The sequence below is a fragment of the Pezoporus flaviventris genome, unplaced genomic scaffold, assembly GCF_033815535.1.
Source record: "Pezoporus flaviventris isolate CSIRO_AGI_PZ_B2104156 unplaced genomic scaffold, CSIRO_AGI_Pfla_v1 ptg000063l, whole genome shotgun sequence".
Taxonomy (NCBI): domain Eukaryota; kingdom Metazoa; phylum Chordata; class Aves; order Psittaciformes; family Psittacidae; genus Pezoporus; species Pezoporus flaviventris.
This window is the reverse complement of record NW_026892611.1, coordinates 11597834-11613709: the sequence shown is the minus strand read 5'-3', so window position 1 is coordinate 11613709 and position 15876 is coordinate 11597834. Positions and strand designations below refer to the sequence as shown.

General features: G+C 51.5%; 2 protein-coding genes across 3 annotated transcripts in view; one reads left to right on the top strand and one right to left on the bottom strand.

Moving 5' to 3' along the window:
* Positions 1 to 11146, top strand: part of LOC133278139 (C-C motif chemokine 4 homolog) — a 60343-nt gene extending 49197 nt beyond the window's left edge. The window contains exons 2-4 of one of the 2 annotated variants that reach the window (XM_061470642.1): positions 9897 to 10007; positions 10292 to 10406; positions 10733 to 11146. In XM_061470642.1, the coding sequence (XP_061326626.1) occupies positions 9938 to 10007; positions 10292 to 10406; positions 10733 to 10820 (273 nt within the window). In that variant the 5' untranslated portion in view covers positions 9897 to 9937 and the 3' untranslated portion in view covers positions 10821 to 11146. Of the gene's footprint in view, positions 1 to 9624; positions 10008 to 10291; positions 10407 to 10732 lie in introns of those variants that run through there. The other variant, XM_061470641.1, reaches the window with a different exon arrangement.
* On the bottom strand, positions 499 to 2818 carry LOC133278141 (C-C motif chemokine 4-like). The gene is made up of 3 exons (XM_061470644.1): positions 2558 to 2818; positions 1893 to 2004; positions 499 to 763 (listed from the first exon to the last, which is right to left on the bottom strand). The coding sequence occupies exons 1-3, from the start codon at positions 2628 to 2630 to the stop codon at positions 682 to 684; spliced, it is 267 nt and encodes an 88-aa protein (XP_061326628.1). The 5' UTR covers positions 2631 to 2818; the 3' UTR covers positions 499 to 681.
* Positions 11147 to 15876: the final 4730 nt, after the last annotated feature.

Below are 15876 nucleotides of genomic sequence, written 5' to 3'. Positions count from 1 at the left end.
CTAATTCTGTATAGGATGTGGGAGGCTGGGGTGTATGTGGTGGGGAACAAGATGTCAGAGGATGTTCATGTGTCTGCAGTATGGAAACTTCATGGTTTTGCCTCAAACCATTTCCCATCATCACATGCCATATAGAATGCGCAGACAGGCTTAGGGTGAGGTTCTGTCTCTCTGCTGGTGAGCACCACACAGAGGCATATAAAAGGAAAAAAACAGAGGGTTTGTCTAAATTCTTTATTCTCCAGAATCATGATTTCATACATATAAGCCAGGGCCACTCATCATCCAATGCTGAGACTCTGAGCCACCCTCACTCAAATACCCTCCCTGCCACTATCCCATAAATAGCATCATTACCCACAGAAGAAAGTACTGCCTATCCAATATGACAATTTCTTAAATAACTTAAAATGTTACAACAGAGGTGCAGTCCCACGGCCCATTCCAGGCCACAGGCAGAGGGGTCAGGGCAGATGGATGAGGTTGCAAACTCAGGCCAAGGGCAAGCAGCAGCACCCCAACACAAGGTGTCTTGTGGTGCCCTTCCAGTGGTTCCCTGTAGTAGCCTGCAGGTGACATGGGCTCAGCAGCTTCTGTTGCCCCAGTGTCCTGCTCCATCACAGGAGCTCAGGAAAATGAAGCTCCTGCATGACAGCAGCTATGCTTGCCATCTTGCTTTGCTCAGTTCAAGTTTTTCAGGTAAGCTTGAACCCAGGTATGACTGGGATTGGCACAGACCTGGTGGCCTTTCTTTGTGATGAACCTGTGGAAGAGGGATGAGACATTAGATCTCAGCTCAAACTTGCACCTGGGAGATCCCGGATCCCAGCTTTGGGGCACTGCAAGAGGTTCTCCCACATGCCCTAAACTGATGCTGAAACCAATGGCTGTCTCTGTGTCCTGGGCTCAGCAGTAGCAGTCATTTTTTTCTCCTTCTTAGTATCTGGCGCAGTGCTGTGGTTTTGACTTTCGGTGGTAACACTGATGGTTTTAGTTACTGCTCAGTAATGTTTAGTCTGAGCCTCATGCTCTGCCAGGGAGGAGGGGAAGCCGGGAGGAAGCAGAGGCAGGACACCTGACCCAAACTAGGCAAAGAGGTATTCCATACCACAGCACATCATGCCCACTATATAAACTGGGGGCAGTTACCCAGAAGGGTGGGATCACTGCTCGGTCGTGCTGGGTATCAGTCGGCAGGTGGTGAGCGGTTGTATTCTCTTCCCTTGTTATTTCCCTTATCATTATTATTACTGGTGGTAGCAGCAGTGGTTTGTGTTATACCTTAGCTACTGGACTGCTCTTATCTCAACCCGTGGGAGTCACATTCTTTCCATTCTCCTGCCCATCCCTCAGGGAGTTGGGGGAGGAAGCAGGGGGAGTGAGAGAGCATCTGCATGGTTCTGGGTTGCCAGCTGGATGTAAACCACTACACTGTGATTTAAGGTAGAAGTTCTACCCTGTGAGGGTGCTGAGGCGCTGGCACAGGGTGCCCAGAGAAGCTCTGGCTGCCCCATCCCTGGCAGTGTTCAAGGCCAGGTTGGACACAGGGGCTTGGAGCAAGCTGCTCTAGTGGAAGGTGTCCCTGCCTCTGGCAGGGTGGAACTAGGTGAGATTTAAAGTCCCTTCCAACCCAAGCCAGTCTGTGATTCTATGATTTCCCCCATTTCATCCCTTTTCCTACACTGCCTCCTCAGCTCCTGCAGTAACATCCTTGTGCATCCCTGGCAGTCACTGTCCAAGCCCTTTCCCCTTGGGGTTCCCCTCACCGTGCTCTGTTCCTACAGACCCCTGTGCCCACAGCTGCCCTGGTCACTCCCACACGCACACTCCATAGGGACTGTTCCTGCGCTGCCCCGGCTTTTCCACACCCAGGAGTCAACACTGGTACTTACACGATGGCTGGCAGCATGCAGCTGGTGCTGGTGCTGTAATACCGCAGGATGCGCCTATGTGGGAGCTTGTGTGCTGTGTAGGAAAAGCAGCAGATTGGGACATCGGATCCAACTGCAAGAGGCAAGGAGAGACGATGTGAGCATGTGCTGGGCTGTGCATCAGGAACAGCCAGCTCATCGGCTCATAGAGCTGTGCTGGTAGGGAAGGGAGTGAGGAATTAGAGAATAATTAAAATTGAAATGGACATTGGGGATCATCTGGTCCAATGCCAGGAACAGTACTGTTGAGTACTGGGGGAGATTCCCATGCAGTCATTGCTCAGAACTTCATTTCTCCGAACTTCATTTCTCCACCTCTTCCAGCCCCAGGGCAGAGACTGAAGTCTCCAGACTACAACCAGGAACCAGTACCCTGAGTCCAGAACAGATGGATGAACAGATGTGTGGATGAATAGATGGATGGATGGATGGATGGATGGATGGATGGATGGATGGATGGATGGATGATTTTCTAATTCTGGGGTTCCTACATGCAGCTGAGCTCAGTGCAGAGTGGAGACTGGTACATATGCTGAAAAATTCCCAGTCATCTGCCAGGGGAGCTCCATGGAGAATGAAACCAAAACCTCAGATCTGTTCTTCACAAATGAAAAAGCAGGACTCACCTGGACCAGAGAAAGTCTGGGAGCAAGAAGCTGCAATGAGGAGAAGAGCAAAAACAGCTGCAGCGACCTTCATCTTCCCTTAGGTGAGGGCACTCAGAGCAGGACCAGAAGCTCTGGCAGATGAGGCTCAGACTGCAGCAGCTGGATTCAGCCCCTTTTTATTAGGGAGTTCTGGAGGTAGCTGGCAGAATCCCAAGTGGAAATTCCAGGATGACGAGAAAGGATGTCACGAAAGTGAAACAGACAAATGGAATCAGGTTTAAAAAAAAAAAAAAAAAGAAAAATCATAAAGAATGGGATCTGGTTCACATTGGATCCAAGTCTGCTGAGCTCTGACTCAGTGTTCATTTTCTGTTCTGTGAAATCAAAAGGAAACTAAAATGTGCCAAGTGGCATGGCACTGTTTATCTGATCGGAAGGAGGGTTTTTCCCTGTGAGTCTGTTATAGCAGAAAGACACAATGCTTGCCTAGGATTATGCAACTCTGGAAAAATGTCCCCAGAGGGGCAGGCTTCGAAACGTGCTCATGCTCTTTGTGTCGGGTGCTTATCAAAGGCTGTCAAACTGCAGCACATGGAGCTGAGAGGTGGCAGGACTGCAGGCGCTTTGCCCCTACCCATCCTGCAGTGCTGGGCTTAATGAGGAGCAGTGAGGAGCTGGGGCTGGAGGCACCCTGATGATCGGCCAGTCCAGCCCCTGCTCCAAGCAGGGTTAGTGGGAAGGCTGCCCAGGACCATGTCCCAATGGGCTTTGAGTATCTGCAGGACTCCACAGCCTCTCTGGGCAAACTGTTTCAGTGTTCAGTAATAAAGTTTTTTCTGGTGTTTAAACAGAATTTCTTGTTGCCTCTTGTCCTGTCACTGCACGCTACTGAGAAGAGTTGAGCTCTGCCTCTTTGCTTCCCACACACATGTTGATGAGATCTCCCGGAGCTCTCTGCTGTCCGGGATGAACAATCCCAGCTCTCACAGCCTTCCTCCTAGGAGAGATGCTCCTGTCCCTTAGTAATTTCCGTGGCCTTTTGCTGAACTCTCTCCAATATGTCCATATGTCTCTTATGCTGGGGAGCCCAGAACTGGACCCAGCACTCTAAGAGCAGCTTCACCAGTGCTGAGCAGAGGGGAAGAATCACATCCCTTGTTGTGCTGGCAATGCTCCTAATGCACCCCAGGAGCCTGTTGGCCTTCTCTGTGGCAAGGGCAAGTTGTGCTCCTGTCTAATTTGGTGTCCACCAGGACTCCTGGGTCCTGTTACGTCAAACTGTTTTCCGGCTAGTCAGCACCAACACATGCTGGTGCATAGGAGCATCCCGCACCAGGGACAGGACTTTGTTGAGCTTCATGATTTTTTTTCTCCAGCCTGACAAGGTCCCTCTGGGCAGCAGCATGTTCCTCTAGTGCGCCAGCCACTCCTTCCAGCTTTGCATCACCTGCAAATTTGGTGAGGGGGCACTTTCTCCCAACATCCAGATCATTTAGATATTAAAGAGTACTGGCCCCAGTACTGATCCCTGGAGCTGCCCACTGGCAAATAGCCTCCAGCTGGACTATGTACCATTTATCACAGCCCTCCAAGCCCAGCTGTTCATCCAGTTCTCAGCCCCTCTCACTCCCATTTATCTAATCTGCACTTGGATCAGAGAACTCTTGGATCACAGCCTGCAAGAAACCTGGAGAGGAGCTTTGGACAAGGGCCTGTAGGGACAGGCCAAGGGGAATGGCTTGAACCTGCCAGAGGGGAGACTGAGATGAGCTCTTAGGCAGAAGCTCTTCCCTGTGAGGGTGCTGAGGCGCTGGCACAGGGTGCCCAGAGAAGCTGTGGCTGCCCCATCCCTGGCAGTGTTCAAGGCCAGGTTGGACACAAGGGCTTGGAGCAAGCTGCTCTAGTGGAAGGGGTCCGTGCCCGTGGCAGGGGTTGGGACTGGATGAGGTTTAAGGTCCCTTCCACTCAAAACAGTCTGGGATTCTGTGATACTTTATCAGTTTGCCAATGTAGATGCTATGGGAGCCTTACTACTGTCAAAACAATCAACATCCCCTTACCTCTCTACCCTCATCCATCTTGCCAGACATCTCATCTTCACAGGCTCACCAGGCTGGTGAGGCATCTGACTACTCATAGTCACCTTAACAGTCACAGGCCTCCATAAAGCAACTAAATGACAGGGTCTCACTTTGCTTTGGAGGGTCTTTTCAGGCAAGAAGGTCTTTTGCCACCTCAACCTCAGTCCCCAGAGGAACATGGAGTTCACTGCAAGAGGAGGTTTCCCACACCTGAGATATTTTGCCAGCCTGAACCAAGCCCTCCAAAAGTTTCCTTGAGTACAAGATGGATTATCTGGCTAAAAAAGTGAGAAACAAATGGTGGAGAACCTGCCTGGCATGGGAGAGACTTTCAAGCCTCAGCAGGTCACCAGATCAGGACAGCTCCAACCTAGGAAGCAGGGCAAATCAGGGAGAGGGTGACCTGGGGCTTCCCAACATCCTGCAACACCCTGCGGATGCAGCTGGAGTCGAAGCCCCCCTCCACTGCAGAGAGGATGCCAAGGCCTGCGGGTGAGCTCCTGGACCTGCATTTTCCTCTCTAGAAGTACAAAACCGCAGCTCAGCTACCGTGGAGCAGCAAGTGAGAGCAGTGGAGTCACCAACCTTCACCAAGTGGCTTGTCTCTGGCAGGGACAGAAGGAAGGTCCAAAGCCCCTGAGACAAGTGATGCTCTGGTCCTCCCCATGCTTACCCTCCCTGGGAGGATCTCTTCTGCACTCCTGCTTCCCTGCATGGTCTTACGCTGTGTTACACCCCAGGACACTGGTGCTGTTGGCTGTGGCAGGCCACCAGCTCGCCATGCAAATGGGCAGAGACATCACGAGAGTGGCTGAGCGTGTGCTTTTATTGGGGCCATAGACTCTCTGAGTCCTGACACAGGTATGGGGAGAAGTGTTGAGTTCTGTTGGATTCGTAGCAAGCCCTGGCAGAACCAACTCTGCTTTCCTGGGTTCGTCTGAGCAGCTCTGGACAGAGGTGTATGACGGAACAAGAAGTGCCTCCAGCTCTTGGTGAACTGCTGCCAAGCAAAACCAAATTGTGGCTTCTTGCCATGGAAATTAATCATGCAGAAACCAACAGTGGCAGTTTCATGTTCCTCTGTGCTAGCATGTGCACAGGGAACAAATGCAAGATGCATTGCCGGGTGAGAAGGTTTGTGGCTGCAGAACGACAGCTTTGTGGCTAACACCAGCCAGGGGTGGCTTTGCTCATGGGAACTTCACAACTTCTGCTCCCCAGCCTGCCGCCTGCGAGGAGCAACCACAGGGCCAGCAGCACACGAAGCACTGGTGTGGAGGGGAGGTGTGATGGGGCGTGCAGTGTGATCTGCATCAGGCAGCTCCATCCTCCATCTGGCAGCCCTGAGATGGTCAATGGAAGGAAAGGAGACGTCATTTACTGCTAATGAATCTGACAGAGCTGGAGGAGCATCTGCAAGGAGCTGCTGCAGCTGCAGTTGCTTGGTTGTGTCATCGGCACAGACTGTTTAGTGCTGACAAAACTGCCTTTTGTCAGCTGTGATGTTGTTTCCCCTGCAATGCTGAGGAGCCTTCTGGCAGGGGGGCACCTCTCCCCGGCCATGGGACTCCCAGAGCAAGGCACCCTCAACAGCCTCTGAGGCCAGCTTCTGCTTTCATCTTTCTGCTTCTGTACGCTGCTTTTTGCTTCTCTGTCAAATCCCAGAGCCCTCTGCTGTCACAGTTCCCACAGTCTGGGCAAGCCGATCACTGTCAAGCTTCCTTTATTACTCCTGGAAATGAGCCATTTTTATCATGTTAGCCTCACCCAGACTGGGGCATGAGATTTGTTTTGGTGCAAGCAGGGTAGAAAAAGAAAGCTTAAATTATTCAAACAGGAAGACTTTAGGGAATGATGTTGTAGTGGGTGTTGAGTCTTTGTCCCCTGTGATAGATGGTGACAAGGATTAGCCCAGAGGCTCTAGGGCTCCTTCAACCTCCCCCCCCCCACCCCAAATCCTGCTCTCTCCAAGAGCCACAAGGCACATACCCCAGGGCAGGGGGAAGCAGGGCAGTTTGCTACTGCAATGGTGAGGGCTCTGCCCAGGCTGATGGAGAAGCCTCCACTCACCCATGATTGCTGCACCATCCCAGCCTGGCACTGTAGCACCATCAGAAGGACCTTGGACCCTGTAAAGGGCTATTACCCCATTCCAGTCACTCCTGCTGGCCATTTTCTCCTCTTGCCCATAAGCCCACAAGCGGATGGGAGCTCTGGGGCATAGGGTGCCCTGGGGACTGCAGCCTTGTCCCTCCACTCGCAGCCTGGGGCAAAGGTGATCCCAGACAGAGCCGAGATCCCCTCTTTCTCCCTGCTCTCACCAGCAAACCATCTACAGCAAGTCCCTCCCGTGGCTGCACGTCCACGAACAGTCCAGAGGGATGCAGGAGGCCGCACAGGGAGGCTGTGGGGTTATGGCAGAACTCCTTGAGCCCTCCCTTCTGCCTCAGGGAATGCTTGTGCCAGGCAGAGCCAGAGCTGGCCCAGGCAGCCAGACAATGGCCCTTTTAAAGAGCACAAGCCCATCTGGGGTAGCAAAACCCTCAACATCACGGGGAGCAGGACCTGCAGAGCGCCCTAACCTACAAACAGCCCCCACACATGGGAAGTGGTTTGCAGCCTTGCAGCAAGCCCAAAATAAACCATGAGGCTGGTAAACATCTGAGCACCACTGCCGGGCTCCGTGCATGACCACGGCATATGGAAAGCTCACACCTCGCTGGAAAGCTTGTGCCTCCCCTCAGGGCTGGGGGGGGACTGACACCTGGCATGTCCCTGCCAGCACACTGCTGCTGGTGGGCACAGGGTCTTCAGGAGCTCCAAGGGCCATGCACAGGGAAGTCCCCAGCTGTGGCAATGGCCCTGACACAAGTTAAAGGCCAACAACCCTGGTCTCAGCCCCCTCTGTGATCAGGGAAAGTCGAGATTCTCGAACATCCCCGAAACACCCGTGGGGTGCAGCCACTCACCCTGTGCTCTGGAGGCCACCCACAGCCAGCCCACTCAAGCCTCCTGGAGAGCTGGGCTCCAGGAGCAGCAACGGCAGGGAAAGCAATTTAGTTCTGCCTGGCTTCTTTTCCTTTTTGCTTGCTTATGACTAGCAAACAAGCCCCACTGGGCTGATTTATAAACTGATTTTCTTTTTTATCCTAGCAGAGCAAGCAAGGAGGCTTTTCTCATAGAATCATGGAATCTCAGGCTGGTTTGGGTTGGAAGAGACCTTAAAGCTCACTCATGTTTTATGGTTGTTTTATTTGTTTTTCGGAAAAAGCCCTTGCTGGAGACAGATTAAACCTTCAACAGGATAACATTTTCTTATCGGCCACAAACATCTTCCTGGCGTGACGTGATTTCAGGGACACAAAGGGGTCTCCCGTGCAGCATGGCCAGCAGTGCCCAGCACCGCTCACACCCTGTCATGATGGCCACGCACCCCCCTTCACCCTGCACAGTGTGGACCTGTGCTTTCCAGCCACTGCCACAGGACAGGTACCACTGGAGCCAGTTCTGGGACATGACATCATCTACAGAATTCCAACATTTCTCCAGAAATGTCGAGAATGGTGGGGGCAAAATTTCCGTGCATTGATGGAAAGTCACCAGTGCCAACACTCAGAGCAGGATGGCCCAGACACTGCTGCAGGGGGAAGTGGAGCTTGGCCTAGATGCAGTTTCTGAACTCAGGACAATTCTAAGCACTTCCTTTTCTGAATCTTGACTCCTTGTCATTAAACACAGCTATCAATAGCAACTTACATCAGCCAGTTTCACCGTTTTTTGCAGGGTTCCCCTTTCATTCAAGATCAAGAATTTCCCAATTTCTGCTATCACCCAATTTATTTTGGGCATTTGCTTTACTTAGCACTTTCTCCTGGGATATTTTTGGCGGTTTGCAGAAAAGCTTCATCATATTCCTCTATGTAAATCGATGCAATATCATCCAGACCACCTCAGATGGCCTGTCCTGCTGACCACAAGCACTGAGGGCTGCTGGCAGGGCAAGGGTAGACACAGGTTGACCATGGTTCCTGAAAAGATTTAAGAGGGCAGACTGAGATGAGCTCTTAGGCAGAAGCTCTTCCCTGTGAGGGTGCTGAGGCGCTGGCACAGGGTGCCCAGAGAAGCTGTGGCTGCCCCATCCCTGGCAGTGTTCAAGGCCAGGTTGGACACAGGGGCTTGGAGCAAGCTGCTCTATGGAAGGGGTCCCTTCTCTTTGAAGACGGGCCACCTCTGGCACTTCTCCTGTGCAAGTCCAGGACTGTGTTCTCCTCCAGACTCCTCTGCCTACACAGAACAGAGCAGGTCACCTGTATGGAGCTAGCCTGCCATGGCTGGTGGCGGGCTGTGCACACCATGCAGCCCTGGAGTGATATTTGGAAACTACAGAATTATTTACTGGATGGCTGGGAGCGTTGAAAATGGTGACATGGAGACATGTCCAAGAAATGCATCTGCTTCCTGTTGAGAAGAGATGTTTTCTTAGGAACATCTCCTCACAGCTGGACAGCCCTCAGCTCTTCCCAGAGCATCCGTCGTGTCCCTGCCAGGCCTTCCCTCTCCTCCTTAGGGACAGGGAGGAGTTTCGTAGACCTCCACAGTAGTCTGTGTTTAGGCTGGTAGCTCCTTTCCAGTGAACAATCCCTGGTGCTTCAGCTTCTGGAAGTCTTATTTCATGCGTACCTCCATCCGTGCTGGTGCCTGCAGTGCTGCCATGGCAGCAGGACATGCCCTGAGTCCCTTCAAACTATGTGAAGCACAGACAGGTCATGGACCCCACTGGTGACAGCTCCAATCTCCTGCTACTGGGGCAGCATGGGCTGTGCAGATGTGGGAGGGAAACAGTCCACAGCAGAGGACACCTCAGCCCCTTTCTCCCTAACGGGCCTCATCTCATTCATACTCTTCAGCCCTTGGAAGGATGCACTCTCACCTCCAAGCTGCTTGGGCAGGTTGGGTAACAGCAGCCTGTTGGCAAATGCAGGAACCTCCATAGGGGAACTTCTTACTAAGGAACATGCATGAAAGCGGCACAAATAGCAGTGGTAATTGTTTCATATCCTGTGTTACTGGGAAGGCACTGAATCAAGGGGGTAGCTTCACCCTTCTGGGGCTGAGGCTACTGCTTTGTTCCACCATGAGACTTGCACCACAAGCAGCCTCTCCTCTAGTGGAAATTCCACCGTGCCTACGCAAGCCGCTGCATGGACCTCCTCACTCCATAAATTGAGGAGCTGCTGACTGTTTCAGCATCAGACAGAGAAGAGGCTGACAAGCTCCACTTGCCTGCTTCAGCTCCAGCCACCACTTCGCATCTGACATGAAGGTCTCTGTGGCTGCCCTTGCCATTCTCATTGCTGCCTTCTGCTACCAGACCTCTGCTGCACCAAGTAAGTCCAGCTCTCCTCCTCCTCTCTAATTGGAGACAGGACAGATGTCACTGCTGGGGCAGGGTGCCTTCTGCCAGTGTTTCCATCCCTGGGTCCCTTCCTGTGTCAGACCATCCCCTGGCAGGTGCTTCAGGGACATTGGGTCTCTCCTGCCATGGGAAAGGCACAGCTCAAATCATGGCATGGGCTCTGTCAATGTCGGTTCAGGGTGAGCCCAGAAAAGGAAAGAATCCACATGCTCCCCAGACCTTGCCACTGACAAGAGCCACCTTTGCCCTTCACAGTTGGCTCCGACCCACCAACCTCCTGCTGCTTCACCTACACGTCCCGGCAGCTGCCCCGCAGCTTCGTGATAGAGTACTATGAGACCAGCAGCCAGTGCCCCCAGGAAGCCGTCGTGTAAGTCCTCTTCTCCTGGGCAGTGGTGGGCTTTCCCTTTGGGCTGAGGATCCAACCAGGGAAAGACTCTTTTCACAGGAGAGGGGATGGAGGCTGGCCCCAGGGATGGGAGGGATGAGGGGACAAGATGTATAAGGGGGTGGTCCACAGGCTCAGGCCAGTCCTGCTCTGCCACTTCGCAAGCTAGCTGGTGACAGCCTGACATGATAGGCACGGCATTCTGCGTGCCCAAATTCTGCTGACTCTTGGGAAAGCCGGGGTTTGGGGCAGAGCTCCTCCCAGTGCAGCGCCCTCCCACCAAAACCTTACCTCTCTGCACCCCACAGGTTTATCACAAAGAAGGGCCGCCAAGTCTGCGCTGACCCCGATCAGGACTGGGTCAAGCAGTACAGGAATGACCTGGAGCTGCAGTGAGATCCTGCCAACCATGTCTCCAATTGCTGGGACGAGAGAGCCCCAGCCATCTGCGGGCTCCATCAGAAATGCTTGCATGGCATTTAAAGAGAGCTGAGAAACTGAAAATGGTCCAGAATCTGACTTTAGTGTTTTGCTATTTATTTTTTTTATAGGGGAGAGATAAGGTGCAATAACTCCATTGCAGACAAACAAGAATATTATTTAAAAGATATATTTTTTTAAATGCAGACTCATGCGCAAGTTATATTTTCTGTATTTAATGAATTGAATTTTTGATGCAATATTTAATTAAAATTTCAATAAAGAAATATTTTTCTAAGAAATTTCTGTCTTTGCCTCTATTGAAATTCTTTGCAATGACAATAGCTGAAATTATTATAGTGGCACCATGTTCTTTATTCCCTTTCCTATGCTGTCGAAACCCCCACAAGATTTCACTGTCTGAACATTCCTGTTTTGCAAAAAAGGAAGAGAAAAAACATGAAGGAGTAGGTGTGAGAAGGGCATAGATTCCATTCAGGTAGCTTGGCTCATTCCTTCTATAAGGTGTTTACCTCATTATGACTACCAGCAACTGGTTAAACTCCATTGCTGCCCCCATTATAGTTAATTATGTTACCTTTAGGGGATGAAATTTAATGTACTGGCTGTTTCAGGAGAAGTTTTCTGAGACCTTCAGCTAAAATGGATCAGCTATTCCCCGAGCCGAGGATGGAAAAAATACGTTTCACTACAAGATGAAGTTGTGTTTCATTAAAGTCTCACTTATAGTAGATGTGCCCCCTTATGTGAAAAGGTGCTTTGTCTCAGTGCCTCAGAAACCTGCCCAACCCTGGGATTGCCTGTCCAGAGATGCAGCATCCCCTGCAATCACCCAGCTCAGCCCCAGGGCATGAGCTGCCCCTTCAAGGAGTCATGTCTGCCACAGCCCTGGCGCTGGTCTCCTGATGGAGCTGAAGGAGATCGAGCACACCACTGATGGCATTTAAGCTCCTCTGATCAGCTCTGGACACATGCTATTGGATGAACAACAAGGGTTTGGGTTCCCCCTGCCTGGACTTCTGGTGTCTTTAGGGCAGCTCAATGGAATACTCAAGTCAGAGACCTGCCTGCACTCAGCTCACTCTCCAGTGTTCACACGTTGAGTTTGGGATGACAAACACGAACACCAGTGAGACACATGGGAGCGGAGCAGGAATAACAGAAGGACAGAATGACTGGAGCTGAAAGGTACCTTAAAGCTCATCCAGTTCCAACCCCTGCCATGGGCAGGGACCCCTTCCACTAGAGCAGCTTGCTCCAAGCCCCTGTGTCCAACCTGGCCTTGAACACTGCCAGGGATGGGGCAGCCACAGCTTCTCTGGGCACCCTGTGCCAGCGCCTCAGCACCCTCACAGGGAAGAGCTTCTGCCTAAGAGCTCATCTCAGTCTCCCCTCTGGCAGGTTAAAGCCATTCCCCTTGGCCTGTCCCTACAGGCCTTTGTCCCAAGCCCCTCTCCAGGTTTCTTGTAGACCCTTTAGGCACCAGAGCTGCTCTAAGGCCTCCCCTTAAAGAGCCTTGTCTTCTCTAGGTGGAACCAGCCCAGCTCTCTCAGCCTGGCTCCAGAGCAGAGCTGCTCCAGCACTTGCAGCATCTCTGTGGCTTCTTCTGGCCTTGCTCCAGCATCTCCACATCTTTCATATGTTAGGGCTGCAGAGACGAAGGAAGGAGGCTCCTTGGAGAGAATGAGGATGAGCAGGCACAGGGTAGAGGCTGGGTGGGAGCTACCCAGAGAGCAGAGCCTCAGGTGTGGCTGGAAGGGACCAGGCAGACGAGGGGGTGTTTGAGGGAGCAAGGAGCATATCAGTTATGTTGGGCACCTTGTCAAGTCAGGAACTGCAGCCCTCAGCTGGGCGATGAGCATTCTATCAGTCATCCCAATGCAGTGCTGACTGCACCCAGCCTAAAATATCCCCTGGGGAGGAGGAGGTTAAAAGAACTGTGCCAGTGAGCAGGGCCAGAGCACCCTTCCCTGAGATGCTGATGGCCAGGAGGCGTGGGTGGACATCACCATGAAGGCAGCTGTGCCTTGGTGATGAGGAGCTGCTTGTGCAGGAGGGAAGTAGGTCTGCTCACAGCCCTGACTCCCCAGGCACCACATGCCCCATGGGCTGCCCTGGGCACCAGGCTCATCATGACCATGCTGGAGACCAAGGACACCTTGGTTGTTGGGTACCAGCCTGCCCCATATCTGAGTGCCAGAGCCACATAGCTTCACTCTCGACAGACTGGGGTTGGCACAAAGCTGAGTGCTGAGAGCTGTCCTCACTCCAGGGAACAGCTGGAGCAGAGGACAGGATGTGGAAGACCTGCAACGTGGTCATCCCAAAATGGTTTGAGCCTCTACAGTTCTTCCTGGGTACAAGCTCTATCTGTCGCTGTGGGAGCAGCCTTGGCATTTCTTGTTGAAGGATACACAGTGCAGAGTCATCCAAGGATCACAATCCAGCCCATGCACTGTTTGAGCCTGCTGCAAACAACCCCATGAACCAACATCCTTAAGAACCCAGGTCACATTCAAGCCACCCACAGCAGACACCCACCCTGGGTACCTCAGCTAACTCCTCACTGCTATTCAGGGAGGCTGCAGGGAGTCCTGAATTGCTCATGTCTTTCTTGATCTTACACCCGCCTACATGTGACAGCTCAGAGAAGCGCATGTGAGGAGCACAGCTCTCTTGTTAACCCACACCCCCAGCACTGAGGTGTGAATGAAGCCTGCACGAGCAAGGCAAAGGCAGAGAGCAGCTTTGAGCAAGCTAGCAGCTGCCTCCAAGGCCAGCCAGCAAGCAGTGGGTGCATGGAGAAAGCATTCCTAGAGATCTTCAGAGCCACCACGTTCTGCAAAGGAGGAGGAGGAGGAATGCAGGAAAGTGGTTAGGAGTACGGACAGGCAGGCAGAGCCTGCAGTACCCATGTCACCACGAGCTCAAATCTGCACCCAGCGATTACTCTGCACATACTGGGGATACTGGGACCCAAGAGGAGGGAGGCGTACAGGACGTTTCCTTTAGATTCAGACCAAGACAAGAATGATGGTGTCAAGGGTTTCAGAACTTGTAAACTAGTAAATGACATTCTGAAACTAGAGTGTGGCATTTACTAAACATTTTGTGCAGTGTATATAAAAGTATTTTTAATGAAACCCTGGGAAAGCCAAGTGGTGAACAAAAATAAATCATTACTGTGATAAGAACAACACCATTATCATAATAGACATGCACATTTCTACATATTTGCTGTCTGTATCACCCTAGTGTGTCTGTAAGCTTTTTGGGGTATACCAACAGCCAGGAGAGTTGGAGGTCGGTCTGGCGTAGAAGGAGGAGCTGGGCTGGGCTCAGTGAGGTGGGGATTAGTGGCAGTCAAAGATCATGGGCTGATGGCTTTTAGATCTCCACTTTATTCAGAGAGGAATTAAACATCCTGAAGGCAAAATGTCAGCACACTCAGCAGTTCCAGCTCTCTGCCTCCCCTACCATCCCAGGGACCAGGGCCCTGGCTTGCTACAGGGAGCGAGGCTCAGTCCTCCACCCAAAACAGCTCTTCCCAGTGACACCAAGATGAGGAATACTCTTTTGGGAGGCCAGCATCCAAAAAAAAAGGCATGTAAAAGGGGATGGTTTTGCATGCTGCATACAAAAGTAGTATTTTCAAAAATAGTGATATGTTCCAGACTTCCAGGGCTGAGGAAGACATGGAAGTATTATGCTAGAAATGGTGCCTGTGTATCACCTTCCACATAACAGCCAGCAGGAGGAAGAAGTGGCAACCAAGAACACTTCTGCTCAGTTCTTAGACAGAGAAGACTACTCACATCCCCCCTCAAGATGACGAAGCATTTTTCACTGCACTAAAAGAGAAAGAAAGAAGTTAATATTTGTTGAGAAAGTGCATTTCTAAACCCTCAGGTCTATAAATTTTGCTGCAGGGGACACTGTCCATGCCTCTGGGTGACCAAACTGCCCTAGCTCAAAAATGTGACATCAGTCTACTGATTCCTCAGAAAAACAGCCCCCTGATGACCCTGTCCGTGGCTGTTCTGCCAGACGTGGTATCCCAAGGGACTGTTGCCTTCAGTAACACCAGAAATCTTGAGCAGATCAGTTTGGGACTCACCAGAGCAAGAGACTATTAACCAAAAATGTCCCTGTAAAATATATGTATATGCATATGTATGTGCTCATCTCCTTTCAGCATATAGAAACCAAACAGACATGGTGTGACTGTGATTATCCTGCCACATACAGATCAGCCCCTTTGGCAATGAACAATCTTATGAGGCTGTGTGAGCATCACCAGTTTGCCGGGTATCTGGGGAGCAGGAGCACTTGCAGAAAGATCCACATGCTTGGGTCAGACCATGCTGTGCCATGCAGATCTACCTCATGGCAGAGGTGGGTGGTCCAAGCAGGACCTGGTCCTTGCTGGGTAGGATCTGCATAAAGGCCAGAGCCAGGCAACAAATGCACTTCCACCAAGGACAGGGGCCAGCTCAACTTGTTCGGACTTAAACAGAAAACGTGTTTGCAAATAGCTTTAGGAGCAACTTAGCTTTAAGTCACCAGGGAGCTCTAAAAGCCAGCTGCTGGCTTTTGTCTAGATGCCCATTACCACTCAGACTGGGTATCTCAGAGCAGACTGGTACCAGCCCTGGGCAGTATCTTAGTTGCAGATGATGTGGAGAGCAAGACAGAAATTTTCATAGCGTATTCAGAGCTATCTCATGCTTTCAGCCTTTACTCTCCTTCTTGAGAGAGGCAGATTCATGATTTCTAGGAATGCCTTCGATGCTGCATTGGAGTGATTTCATATCCTTCCTGCTCTTTCATTTCTTCCCCCTCTTTGCAAGATCTCTGAAATATTGCACTTCCTCACACCTCTTTGGAAACATTCTTCATCCCTCTGGTGCCACAGCAGATGCCACTCATCTGTCAGCTTGCCACAGTCAGATTGCTCCTGCTTTCTGGACAGTTTCCATCCTACCACTTCCTCCTGCCCCTGGTGACATTT